The 14467-nt window shown below is 31.0% G+C and overlaps 1 protein-coding gene across 3 annotated transcripts in view; it reads right to left on the bottom strand.

Annotated features, from left to right (window-relative positions):
- Positions 1-14467, bottom strand: part of LOC148604834 (glutamate receptor 4-like) — a 37333-nt gene that overhangs the window by 9841 nt on the left and 13025 nt on the right. For all 3 annotated transcript variants that reach the window (XM_088549752.1, XM_088549753.1, XM_088549754.1), the window contains 6 exons: positions 5500-5748; positions 4610-4812; positions 3551-3604; positions 2847-2999; positions 2341-2535; positions 182-286 (listed from right to left, as the gene is read on the bottom strand). In XM_088549752.1, coding sequence (XP_088405878.1) covers positions 182-286; positions 2341-2535; positions 2847-2999; positions 3551-3604; positions 4610-4812; positions 5500-5748 — 959 coding nt within the window. The remainder of the gene's footprint in view (positions 1-181; positions 287-2340; positions 2536-2846; positions 3000-3550; positions 3605-4609; positions 4813-5499; positions 5749-14467) is intronic.

Raw genomic sequence — 14467 nt, 5'->3', positions numbered from 1 at the left:
TTAGGATATTAAAGTGTGCCAATCAAATAATGCATACAAATGTTTGATATGTAATTTTATTTTCATTGTGCCGAAAGGTTTTATTTCATTCGTCTTTTTTTTTTCTGTCATCTCTGCATCCCTTTCATCCTTTGAGATCGAAATTCTATTTTGTTAACCCTGACATCGAACCCCACCTCACCTTGTGTAAGGGATTCCTACTCATCGAATATACTTCAAGGGCGAAGTTTTTTCTACGTCCTCTTTCGTCAAATTCAATTGTACCCGTTAAACAAGATGCATGTGTCTGAAAACAAACACGTACTAGTAATCATTAGAAATCACCATAATTACTTCATTTGTGTACATAATTTTTCAAAGAAGAAAATATGTCTGTAAGCAATTTTTAAGAGCATTATGTTATGACTTGGTTTTAACATCAAGTATCGCTTTCAACGCTTTCAAAAAATAGCGTATTGTGTAAAACACATTTAAAATGTGCATTGTCGGCTTTGCATCGTTGCTGCCGTTTACCTTCGTGTACCTTTAAGATTAAAGGCTAATACAGTGATTACTTTCAAATGTTATCCACAAATTTCCAAAAACTGCATGTCTAATCCAAACATTCTTTAAAAGAGTAATCAAGGGAACCAAGGTGATAGCGGTAATCAAAAGAATGTAATACAGGGACAAAGACCAGACATGGAAAACAAACATACACAACAAAGAAACAAAAGCAAATGAGCAACTCGGACTCCACTAAAACCTTGGAGCATGGACCAGGTGCACCGGTAGGGTAAGCGACCTCTGCTTTTCTAGAAACACCCGCCGAGTTGCTCATAAAAAGTCAAGTCCGGGGTAGGCAAACGAAGAAAAGAAAACTATGACCCGTTGAATAAATCAGTTTTCATGATGCAGATGGATACACCATAACGATCCACGAGTTCATGATGACGACCATAAAACTTCTGTAGTGATGACTTCAATCTTGTAGCAACATAACCCTGTTCCAGAAGCCTATTTGTTAGAGTTCTAGCGCGATACAAAAAGTCTGCGTAGTTTCGGCAAGATCTGGCATAACGTATGAGTTGTGATATGAACACTCCATACGCATGTGCTGAAGGGATGTTGCTACAGATGAAAGGAAAGTTGACTGAATGAAAAGTAATCACGTTGGTCGTAAAGTGTGGTCAATAGTTTTCGATGCCTTTACCATCGATTTCTAAGTGTAGGTCAAGATAAGAGGATGGCTTCACAGTGTCTGTAGTATCCTTTATCTCAAGTTCTTTTGGGTGGATGCGATGTATCAAATCCCCGAAATTAGTATTGTTTAAAAATAATACGTCATTTATATAGCGGAATCTGAGAATGAAAGGTCCTTTATATAATTTAAATGTATTTTGAACCTGGGTCAACTGAACTTCTGTATGAACCGAACCATTTTTTAAGTTCAAGAAGGGTTCCACTAGGAAATGTTTCACTCTACTAACAACAATATTAAGACGATAATAAAAAAAAACGGATTTGGTGAAATCTTACAAATTGACCAGCGCAAAACCTAAATACAAAATAGTAAATACTTTCAGAAAAAGAATCTCTGAAAGGCCCCGACAACAACAAAAAATATCCCGCGGTTACAGAATGATGATATATTAAAAAAGACTTAAAAGTAATATAACAATTCTAAAGACAAATTAATGACCGACATCTCCCGACGGTGGGGTTAATTAAGTCTGATAAGACCATAACTTTCCTTTTTTAATCCATCTAGAGAAACATTGCACTTAAAAATATTTAAAAGCCATATTCTGACTACTCGACTCTTTATTAATAAAAGATATCGGCAAATATTTGGTTGCATCATAATATTCGGTCCATTCGGTTACATCAAAATCCATGTACACAATAAAAACGTGAAAACAGGAAACAGAGACTATCACAATATACAAGATAGAAAACATGATTAAAACTGAAGATTGGAATAACATAATAGCTCACAAAAACTGAAAGAACTCTCACAAAAAAGTATGAATATCAGAAGCTCTGGAAGGGTAAGCATGTGATGGGTTCTCAAACGACAATCTTCAGATTGGAAGTGAGTTGAATTAGTTAAATGTCAAGTTGGAATTGTCATTCCGGTAAGATATGTATTCAACTAAAATGTATTTAGAATTATAGGTCCTTAAGAACTAAATTATTTTGATTTTACTATGCATGATAATTCATGACTTCAAATTTTTCGAGGGTAGTTATTGAAATGATGCAAAACTGAATTCGACATATTTGATGTATTTGCATTTTACGTTTAGATAATCATACTAAAAGAGTTATGTGGTCATAGATAAACACGGGAATACTTACCCTTTTAAGATATTTTATAATAATTGCTCCTTTTTCCAAATAACAATTTTTATGGCAAATGACTTCTTTTGTACGGTTAGTATTCCAATGCAGTCCCTTTCCGCGAGTTCGAAAAATGCTGTCACTCTGTTTATGTATTACTTCAAGAGAATGCTGTAGAAAACATACAGTGTCGAAGAAAAGTAGCTCTCTCATCTACAAACCAAATGGAAATGTATAACTTCCATAATAGAAGAGATTTTTATTACAAAATAATCATTATTTGATTACAAGTCGAAATAGATTGTTTTCAGTATGTTTTTTTTAAAAGGCGTTGCAAAAAGTTTTAACCGTATTACTTAGCACTTTCAAAAGTTTATCAGAAATTTGATCGTGATCTATATCACATTTTAGAGACAAGTTGCTCGATTCAGCTGCTACACCAAGCATGTAGCAAAACTGTTTTTCATACCCATGATAATACAACTGCATGGGCACCTGCATATAAGTCAATTTGATTTCCTTACCGAGAGTGGTCTAGGGCTTCTGTCGTTTCTTGACTTTGTCTTGTTCCAGGAAAGACTAAGTTTTAACTGCGCTTCTTTGTTTACAGGTAGCTGGAAACCTGTGATTCTAGATCCACCGTGTATCAAATTATTCATTTCCACCGATGTTATTTCCTTTAGGGAATAAATTAAGAATAGTTTTTTTTTTTTCCTGTGATTATGCTTTACAAAACATGTAGAAAAAGCCAATACGGGTATCAAATATATACATATGTAAACGCATATACTGTTAAAGACATTGAGAAAACGTTTGTATTTTCTTAGCTTTTCAACAGCATTTATCAACTGGACATGTTCAAGGTTTTTTTTTTAAACTAGTTCACAAACAAATACAGTTTTTGTAATAATAAAAATATGCATAAAAAAAAATGCCATTATCGAAATACTGCGATTTTGTAATTTAAGCCGACAATGCGGTTTTAAGAAACTTGAGAGCTTATATTTATTGCGACTGTAAGTTATTTACATTTTACGCAAAAATGCTAATATCGAAATAGATTCGATATTTGCAGTATATTTATAATACTTTAATGATATACAACTATACAACTGATACAAAAAAAAATAATTAAAAACCACGGAGAAAATATTTCCTCTCTTGTCCATGAAAAATACAAAAAACGCTATGACCAGAAAAAGTCATAAACAATATTAAGATCTCATACCAGCCCGCCAATAATATAATGATATCCTTTTCTGTTCATTCCCAGTTGCATTATCTGAAAGTATAAAAAAGAAATGTTTCCATTATATTTGCTAATAGAATTTGTTTGTGGCATTAAATAGATGGATTCGAAGAATAAATGTTTTTTGGTGTCAATGTTTACCGCAAAGGAGGTTTGCAATCTTTTTTTCAAAAAGATAAAAAGAAGTTGAAAATCGGTCACTGGTCAATAGCTATCCCAATGACTAACGTTTTGTAGTTTATTGTGTATAACGTTTTTCATTAGCTTTGTTGGGTTATCTAATTAAGAACGTTTTACAGCAAATAGCATGATTTGTGTCCTTACAATAAACGTTTTAACATCAATAGCTCATTTACATTTACCTGTGCTTACATTTTTCTCTTCTTTAAATTTCATATGCAATTGTACTTAATTTTGTTGTCTACATTGTGTATGTGGAACGTCTCATTTAAAATTTTTGTTATCGTTTAACTATTTTATAATTAGACCTTCTCCAAACTTCTCCTAAATGGATGTCGTGTTTTATTCTGAAAATCGTTTTCCAAGTCTCAAACAGCGTGTCACATTAAAGAAACTGCAAGTATCTTTGAATAATTATGTATGACATTGTCCGAGATTTCAGTAATTTTTACTTCAGTATTCTTAGAATTGCCCACATTGATGTAAAAAAGAACTCCCATTATTTAATTACACAATCACGATATTCACTGATTTATCATTAGTTCACTATGCTAATCTTGGACTTGACGTGTCTTTTCCAAAATATATCACAAACAATGAATTCTACCTTTTCTCTGACTCTGGGTCAACAGTGGTCTGTCTGTCCATATTTAGAACTTTTTTACACTGACAAAGGCCATAAGGTAGAAATATGGGCATCATTTGTAGTATTTCAAAACGTTTTATTTGGTTTTATTTGTATTTGGTTTCCTTTTATTGTGGGTACTGTTCACTTCCACATTATTCTTATTTACGACTAACTGAACCATTTTTCAACTTATGTTGTTCATAATGTAAGATAGATTTAATCATACAAACCTGAGTAAAAAATAACTGTAAAGATTTATCTGTAATATCTACAACAAAAACTTTATCCATCTGTTCCTTAGATAAGTCAATATGGTCTAAATAACGTAGCTGTTCATAGGATAACGAGGGAAAATCAAGGCTTCGTTGTATAATGTGTAAATCATTTTCACTCACTAAACTAAAAAACTCCGACACTTTCCAAGCCCACAAAGCTAGAATAAAAATGAACTATTTGCTCAAATATATATAAAAAAAAACGTTCAACCAACTAAGATGCAAAACACTGATGTCATATCATTCAAACAAATAGTGAATGCAGCAATTATCCGTGTTAGATAGATAGATAGATAGATAGATAGATAGATAGATAGATAGATAGATAGATAGATAGATAGATAGATAGATACATGGAAAATAAATATGCCTTTTCAGTAAATAAATTACTGCTAAAAGAACGAAATTACTACGTTTGTGTTTATATGCTGGTCATATTATTTGAAAAAAAAAAAAACGTTTTTGTACATTTGTTTTTATTAAATTGCCCAAGGATTGATTCATCATTTCCACACACACACACACACACACACACATACACACACAATCACAAAACAAAAAACAGAGCAATCATACGTCATTGTATAATATAATATATAAGAAATGCACTGATGCAAATATAAATTCACGCCGTGATTAAAATAAAATTATAAGATCATTTGGTAATAGTCTTATTCACGAGTTTGTAAGATATCGAAAACTTAGTTTTTCTATCTTGTAATATGACACACGTAATGATGTTTAGTTCAAACTTAAATAAATTGCTTAAAGTAGTTCTTCCATGTTTATTTTTGTTTATTCTACATTAACATTTTACCATACAGTGAAGAAAGAAAAATACTTACGGTCATTCTTATCGTGAAGATAAAATACAATCTTCCATTTGTAAAACTTCAAATAATCGACGATTGCATTCATGTAAGATGGCACAATGTGAAGAAGGTATGTATAATTTGTTTTTGGAGGCTTTCGAACGCCATTATATAAAATTATTGGTATGTGCATAGCTTGACTATAAGCCTCCAAGACGTCGTATGACGTCACGTCTGCTGCCCCAATTATAGTGTACACTGTCTCCCTCAACAACGAGCATACTGAAAAAAATCATAAACAAAATGATATTGAAGTAAAAATACCTATATTCTTCCTATTATGTCTCATGTTTTAATCTTTTGGCTTAGACTTTGAAAAGAAATGTACGTCTTAAAATGTGAGCTGATGTCAGTACAAATAGTGGGCGATATCAAAAGTTGATTAATTGCATGACTATTGTAATGTGATTAATAAGTAATGAGAAAAGCGTCGTCCTCGAAATGATTTATCATCCTTATACAGATGTTTGAATGGCAAGAAATGATACAAATGGTAGCAGGTTTTGTATGTAGATTTCTGTTTAAAACTGTCAGACCAGCTGATAAAAAATAAGTATAAACACGATATATGTTTTTACATCACGCATTAAAATAGTTGGTAACTTAGACAGTGTGTGTCTACACGTATTACTGAATTTGTAAGAGCTCCGTCATGTATTTTAGCAATGCTCAAATTAATGACCGTTTTGTTCAATATTGTAACAACGCTAAAAAGCATTAGCCAATGCACGGCTTTTATCATTTGTTCTAGACAAAAAAGGTTGTGAATTGCTGCAGTACAAAGTTACTTTCATATATAATATACTTTTCAACGGATGATAATATGAAATAATATCTTGAAATTTGTATGTGTATTTAATGTAGTGAACATTTGATTAAAGTGTATTTGTTTGAAAGTTACATCGTTTCACAAAACCAGTAATTAAGGTATCGTGGTTCTAAAAAATACTTTGAACATTTTGTATCCTATATTCAATTACAAGATAGTCTTCAAAGATTAATTTTAACAATTTAGAATCATAAAAAGTGAAGCAATTCAAACTTACTCCATGCAAACTTCATTTTTGAATTACAATCAGAATGTTATATCAAACATAGACAACCAACAATGATAATGTCTGAGGTTTGGAAAGTTAAAAGAACGACTGGTTTCGAAAGGGAAAATTACAGTGTATATTTTTCAATAAAATTTATACAAGTATTTTTTTTCTAAGATTGTACAAGTATTATTTTTATTACTTGTACAACCTTAGATAGAAATCTTCATTGTAATGTTTTAGGTGAAAGTGTTTCATTTCGACAAATTTTGATTCGTTTTAAATGGTTTACAGAATTTGACTTACAAATTGTTTTTGCTGTTTTGCCTGATTTTTAAATCATTCTGTAGTTTAACATCAAACATGCATTTCATCATTCCTATTCTCGTTATATATTTTACAAAACCAATTTTATTGAACGGAAGTTTAACAACATTACCATTTAGAAATAGTCAAAGAGAGGAAATACATTTACGATATTCAGCAGCCGTTATACATGTTATACAAACACTCTGTTCTTAGTTTTAAGCATCCCATAAATTTACACGTTGGAATTCCATACAAAGTTGAGAATCAATTTAGTCATAATAGCAATTTGTTACCATTGTTTTATTACAGCGTCTTCAACTTACATTTTACATGAGAAGTGAACTGTCCATTTCACAGATAATACACCGAAAAAAAAAAGAAAATCAGTCAGCAGTTGGATGAGTTAATTGTTTGAAGAGTTACTAAAACGCATATAAGAACTACTTCTTCTGTAGTTAATATCATTGGATTAACTCGTCTTAAAGAAGTTTGAGGAATTGGAAAGTGGCAAAGCTTTTTTTTTTTAAAACATTTCCTTATCAAACTTAAATTAAGAATATTGTTTTTTGTTTTATTCCTATGAAATGTTTTGAAATCCAGTTTAGTAATGTTAAGTAGCAGTCTTTGTAAGAATCATGCAAAATCTGAAAATGTGATACACCCCAAAAAGGGCTACATATTTTCATTTTCGTAATCAAGTTGTTTTATGGGTCTATACTATGAAATGTGTAATTATTCATTCAAATTTGCCTGCTTTTTTAATTTAACACACTACTTCAATCACTGTATTATCTGTCTAGTTTTGATTATTGATGCGTATTAAATTCGCATTTTGTCATACTTTCTTATGTTCAAATAATTGACTGGCGTTCACTTTACATGACCACATATTTGTAATGCATGTCTGAATTTAACATCAAAGGAATAATAATCCTCAGATATGTTCCACATGTAGGATATATCGCGTCATCACTCGCGTTTGCACAGCCGAATTGAACCTTAATGACAAAATAAATACAATTTAACTTGGCGCTATTTGAATTTATGTATATGCAAACAACGTTATCGTTTTCAGTATCGAACATGTCAGTCCTCTGGTTTTCTACAAAAAGTACAAAATCAATTTACCTAAAAACCATTAATGCAATATGTATTTTGGAATAATCATTTTTGCACTAAGTACATATACATGTATTCTCATGGTGTATGCATTTAAATAACATTAGACATAAATACGTTTCATGATTCTCAAAGGAAACTTAAATCTCATTTCAACAATTTGATTACAATCCTATTAAGCCTTTGAAAATATTAGACAGTGTAATGTCGTCAAATTGGGAATTGAGTTTTAATTAATTCTACTCATTTACCTGTGACGTGGATTGAAAGTCACAGGGTTCTAACAATCGATTTTCTTTGGTGTTTCTTAAGGTAGAAAATATAACATGTCTAGATCTTCTCTCCACAAAAAGATCGTGTATTGTCGACAACATTTGAATGGAAAATTGAGAAGAAAATATAAAATGTAAATTTTTGTAAGGATTAAGGATGAAGGGTTATAACATAATTAACAATCTGATAAAATCTAGGCAATAGACAAAAGGAACAGTCAAAAGAAAAGGGGGGTCACGCCCAATGTTAGGGAAAACAGTATCATCCTTAATTTTATAATCTTCATTAATCAATTCATCGATTAGCAAGAAATTATATACTCTAAAGAGGTAAATCATAAAAACCGAAAAAAAACAATCACTTGATATGTAAAAAAAATAATTGAACAACCATACTAATATTCCCTAAAACTATTTTGTTCCTTTTCGAAAAAGACGGTTATTATATTTGTAAGAAGAGTAGATTGAGAGATTCTTTTTTTTATATACCACTATACAAGAAAACAAATAGCAAAATTAATGACAGAATAACGGAAGATTTATTTTCAATCATTCATCCATCAATCAGTCAATCACACCGTTAGTTTTCAAATAATATTTTATAATCCATTTAACCAAATGTAAACATTTTAACACGATACTATTGTAAACAAACACATGATGGTTGTGTATGGAAACATGATCAGTTACGATATTGTTTATGCTCAATTCAGTACAACAGTCAGACTTGCCTATAACAAAGATTATGTGAGTTTGGGCTCTATAGATACAATAATACATTAATACAATAAAAAAAAAAGGACACTCATTTCTATCTTTGAAAAAAATAAACTCTTGTCATGTCCATTGTCACTTTAGCCTATTATTAAAAGTATTGTTTTTAGAATGTTTGACATATGCTGTTAAGGTTAATATAAATACCTGTCTCATCTATTGTGTCTCATCTATCCAGTATCTATTTTAGCAAGATAATCAAAACCAAAAGATGCCTACTGACTGTTATTTATACATTATATGAAACCAAACACTTAAGATAAATTTGCTTTGTTATACATTTGTTACTGATGGTTTGATCAGTACCTTACTTTCAGATTAAATATAAAAGTTAGGCTTGGTAATGGTCATACACCATGTACAAGTAATCTCCAAAGTGAAAAAATAATTAATTATTGTATGTAAATTGAGTGTTAGATGCACTTTACAGTTACTTTTCAATAAAAGTATGAACGATAACCATCGCGAATGAATTTACACAGGAAACAAACAACCAACAATAAAGATCATATTTAGTTGTCGTGTGGACATTGTAGGTGAATTATCAATTGTTTCCTAAAAACTAACTACATAATAGGATATTCATGCTTCGTGAAATCCTTCTCGTCGTTAATCATACGTTTGAATTGAATTGGTTGGGTTCTAGCGTTACACAATTATTCCGACATAAAAGATGGACAGCGGGAATTAATCGGGTTTTATTGATTTCCGAAATCTCAATGAATTCTTTGCAATCTGTTGAGAATTCTTATGTTTCATAAAACCACATGAAAAGGAGATGATGCTAAACAGAAAATTTAAAATGGTGCTGCTTCATTTTCGTATTACTAAGAAATTATTATATACCTTCCAGAATATTTTCAAAGAATGACTTTTTTGCATTATTCATAATAATGTGTAATATTATTCCTAGCATCAAATAAATATTTTTTTGATATTTTGGCGAGAAAATGCCAATATCAGTTTCTCTAATGTTACTTTCACGTGTGATTTTTCTAAATAAAAGGGTAACATGCACTTCTGTCTTTATTATCAATTGGCTATGACTACCCATTACACAATGTCAAGAAAACAATTCTATAATTTAAGAATTGCGTGTCTAATTATTTCTGACATCTTTGTAGTTCATTCTTGGAGCAAACCATAAACAAAGATCACAATTGCTATAAGGTTACGGGCTTTGGGACTCGTTTCCATGTCATTGTCGATTTTGTGTCCTCATTGATCTGTAGGGGATTTAATAGGAGAGAAATGGCCAATTCTTTTGACCATCTCTGTTATTTTTGAACATGCTTTATCCGTTAAAACCATTCTTACAAAAAAGTGTACTTACTATCGTACTAAAACATAAAATGCCAAAAATTGTTTTCTTTCATTTAAAATGATGACATTACCTTTACTGTGCAACACAATCATTGTCTATTTATTCATAAAAAATAGAAAATACGGACAAAAATTGTAGTTACAGAAAAAGTGAGGGTTGGTTGAGGCCTTGAAAAACTAGGGTATCCGTTTTCCCTGACTTCTTGAGTCTGTCCAAATTCCGGAAATATGTGTTATAAATTTATGTCTTTATTGTTCATTGTTCTGTTACATGTACCGTAGAATTGATTACTTTTGGTGTCGTACCTTTCAGATTTCTTTTCTTTTTACCCCAAACATGATATTTAAAGCAACTTGGCGTGTGTTTTTAGAAAAGCAGACGACGATTACCTGACGACAGTCTTGATCTGTTCCCCAGGTTTTAGTGGAATCCGGGTTTCACCTACATTTGTACCTTTGCGCGTGGTATTTTGGCATTTTCATGTTCTTTGTTGTGTGTGTTTTTTTCTTTGTCTACTCGTTATTTATCCCATGGTGTTCTGTTTGATTATGGTTACAATCCTGGTCCTTGATTTCATTTTCAATTGATAACATAATTTATTCATAAAAAGATTACATGTACACACATAAGAATAAAAAAGAACTGATATGGATATGAATGTCAAAAGACAAAAATGCAACCGGAATGAAATTGTCTGCTCTAGGGAACCCATTGGTCTCTGAAAGTATTCACTTTTTTGTAGTAAGATTAAATGCTTGTGCATTTGTTGCGTTTTAGCATATCCATTCTTCTTTCCCGGATAAGATTTGCGAAATTGATTGAATCAATATTACCAAGTTTAATACGTGTTCCACAATGTTAAGTTTAACGATTTTTCTCTATATTTCCCATTCACAAAAAAAATACAAAACGAAAAGCACAATATATGTTTGAAGATGTCATACAAATAATAATTGCTGAGCTCCAATCCCAAAAGAAGGTTTTAGGATAGATATCATTGTTTACATGGATTTGAATACAAAATACATATGAATGTACTAATAACATTTTAATTGTACATGAAGGAAATGCGTTTTTGTCACTTTTGTCATTGACATATAATTATATATAATAATATATAATATATAATATATATATATTCAGTATATAAACAAAATGATTTTCTCTTTTATTTTTGTCTATGGCAAAATTTAATCGACAGTGATTTACAAGAAAAATGTCGAGAATTCAATTTTATTCTTTTTTGTTGTGGGTTTTGTTTTCCTTCTATAGTGTGTCATTTCTTGATGGTCAACCAGTTACGGTTCAGATATTGTAATAACATAAACTTATCCGTCAACAAGTTATTTTGTCAGAAACAGGAATCAATTCAACTGCACTTATATCAAACAATAGCATATTAATCAAATACAGGAGACATTACTCTCTTGTTAATGTGTTTGAGTTCCATCTTATCACTTTTATTGGAGAGAGATCATTTACTCCGCCTAATTGGTGTTTCCAGAATACAATATTTAGTGCTTTTGTTCCTTTGTATGCAGTTTTGAAAATCAGAATTGAATTATTTATTTTTTCAACAGCAATGTAAACTTGTTAATAGGTAATACTCAGTCGAGTGACAAACTCTCTTAAGATATAATTCAATAGGGAAAAGTGCCACTTTTTGTCCATTAATAAAAAACAGTGGCAGATATTTGCAAAAAGTATAAACAATTTACAAAGATAGCGATAATAAAAACTATTTGTGTAAGCCTGATACTATGACGGCTCTTCCTAAAAATGCAGATCATAAATTCATTGCCTATTCAGTTACAATTAAATTATATAAAATGGAATCGATTTGATTGAGAGGAAATAGATGGAAGTATCTCTCCAGGGAAACACAACGTTAAATGTAATATTGTAACGCCTCTGTCAATACGGTTGATTATCTAGTAATCCCTGTTGTTTACACAAGATCCGAATAGCATTTTGGGTGTCATATGGTAAAAAAACAATATCCTAATTAATTGACGTTTATCTCTGGTCGAGACTCTTTATTAAATTTAACCGAGCTTTATAGAAGAAGTTCAGCTTTTATTTGGTTAATATCTTTATATCTGTTGCATTTCTTAAAATTGTAATAAAGTCAAGTGTATCAGAAAACCGCTAAAGAGTATAATTTTCCATCATAAATGCAGACCAGGGAAGTATCTGTCCGTGCTCATCCCTTATCCATCCAACCCTACCCAATTATCAAGTTGTCTTTTTTGCTGGTGTTGTTGTTGTTGTTGTATTAGGACTACATTTTTCGTTAGTTTCAATGGGATGTATGTGGGTCTTGTTCAATTTTCTTGACCTAAGATCATCTTTTTGAAATCTACTTTTTATATTTGTTCCTGTTTTTGTAAATGCAGTATTTTTTAAGGATTTCATGGTTATATTAGCTTTGTTTTCATAGTTTTAATCGTTATTTAAGATTTCAATAGCAATCATCAAAAATATTATTTCATGGAGAAAACAATATTATCGTTAAATACTAATCTACTAATTTAAGTCATTATCGCTGTTTTAGTTTTATTTCTTTGAACACCTTACTGGTGATACATGTAATTGACGAAACATATCAATCATTATAAAACTTTCAGAATGAATAAGCATTTTAGTTGATTACAAGACAACCAGCAATAGCATACGACGCACTGTGGCACGAGTTCTCTGAAGAAACCGTGCTAAACACAAATTACTAGGACACTTCTAAACACCACTATCGCGTGGTAGCTTTTTCCTCTCAGCTTTTTATCCTATTTACAGACATCGCAGACTAATTTTTCATCGCTAACATTATCTACACAAGTTTTTAATCAAATTTTGACTATATTTGATTGGAAACTGACATGATGCGTCAGCCTAGTGTCTATAGATGGCATACAGTAATGAATTTTGACTGACTCAAACTTGCACGTTTAAAACATACTGTGTGAATTCCATTGTTGGGGCAATGTATATGGCATATTTGACTAATGCTTACTATAAATATTTTATGTTTTTAGTTCTCTTTTATTTGGCTAGATCATCTTCTTCGTTGTTTGTAAATAAACAGTTCAGACAAATTAACTGGAAGCATAGCAGTAAACAGTCATATTTCTGTTAAAATGTATTGAGATGAAGATTTCGCTTTAAGCCCCTGTGAAAACCTGCAGAGTGTGCTTAATAAAACCATACTATTTCGAAAAGGATACGACATGCGTTTTGATTTTAAAAAATATGACTGACTAATGCCATATTTATAAGAGTTCATATGCTAAACTTAAGTATTTAAAACCGAAATGCTTAATTCTTTATCAATAATTTGTATTCTTAATTTTAAAAATGACCTGGATGATCATTATAAAGTAGGCAAAATATTGTTATCTAACCAAGGATATTGTCATGTAGCATGAGTCATTGACATTACAAAAGTTGTTTCACTGATGTGTGTGTTCCTTGTGTGAATAATATCTTCATTTCTATTTGGTGTATAAAAATACTCGACTTTTTAGTACGATCGTTTTGCAATTGAAAGTACACCCTTTCGTTCCTCTTAATTGTACAAAAGCTTTATTAATCATACGACTTTTTGAAATTGTCTGTCATCAGTCAAAAATAATGACGCAAACATCAGTTTGTGACAAATTTAATTCGCCATAATTGATTCAGTTGAAACTTGCAGAAGACAATGGGAGATTTGGAATGACAGTTTTAATTCTAGAGGCATTTCTGCGAAGGATACTCTATAATATGTAATGTCATCTCTTGCCTTTGAATGCCATAATGTGACGTGAAAGGGGATTAATCAACAGATAACTGATAAACGTTGTAACGTCGTCTCCAGACTTGTTTGGAAGGAAGATATATAGATGACTTAAACAAAGCACATATCAATCTCAAGCACATATTTGCTTAAACATGTGTTAAAGTATTTTTGATGAAATGAAACGTATGTATGCAACAAGCGAAATAAATGGGTTTGTGTTACATTTTAAGAATATTCGTCATATTCTTAACTTGGTCAGCTGGTTATAAATACATATGACCTTTCTAACCACTGGGCAGTGATACATCTTCTTATATAAGTTTTATGTCAT

Source organism: Perna viridis, chromosome 10, assembly GCF_037379345.1.
Source record: "Perna viridis isolate PV_CMFRI_1.1 ecotype Kerala chromosome 10, ASM3737934v1, whole genome shotgun sequence".
In the NCBI taxonomy this organism is placed as follows: Eukaryota; Metazoa; Mollusca; class Bivalvia; order Mytilida; family Mytilidae; genus Perna; species Perna viridis.
Note: the sequence above shows the minus strand (reverse complement) of the source record. Positions and strands in the feature narration are given on the sequence as shown.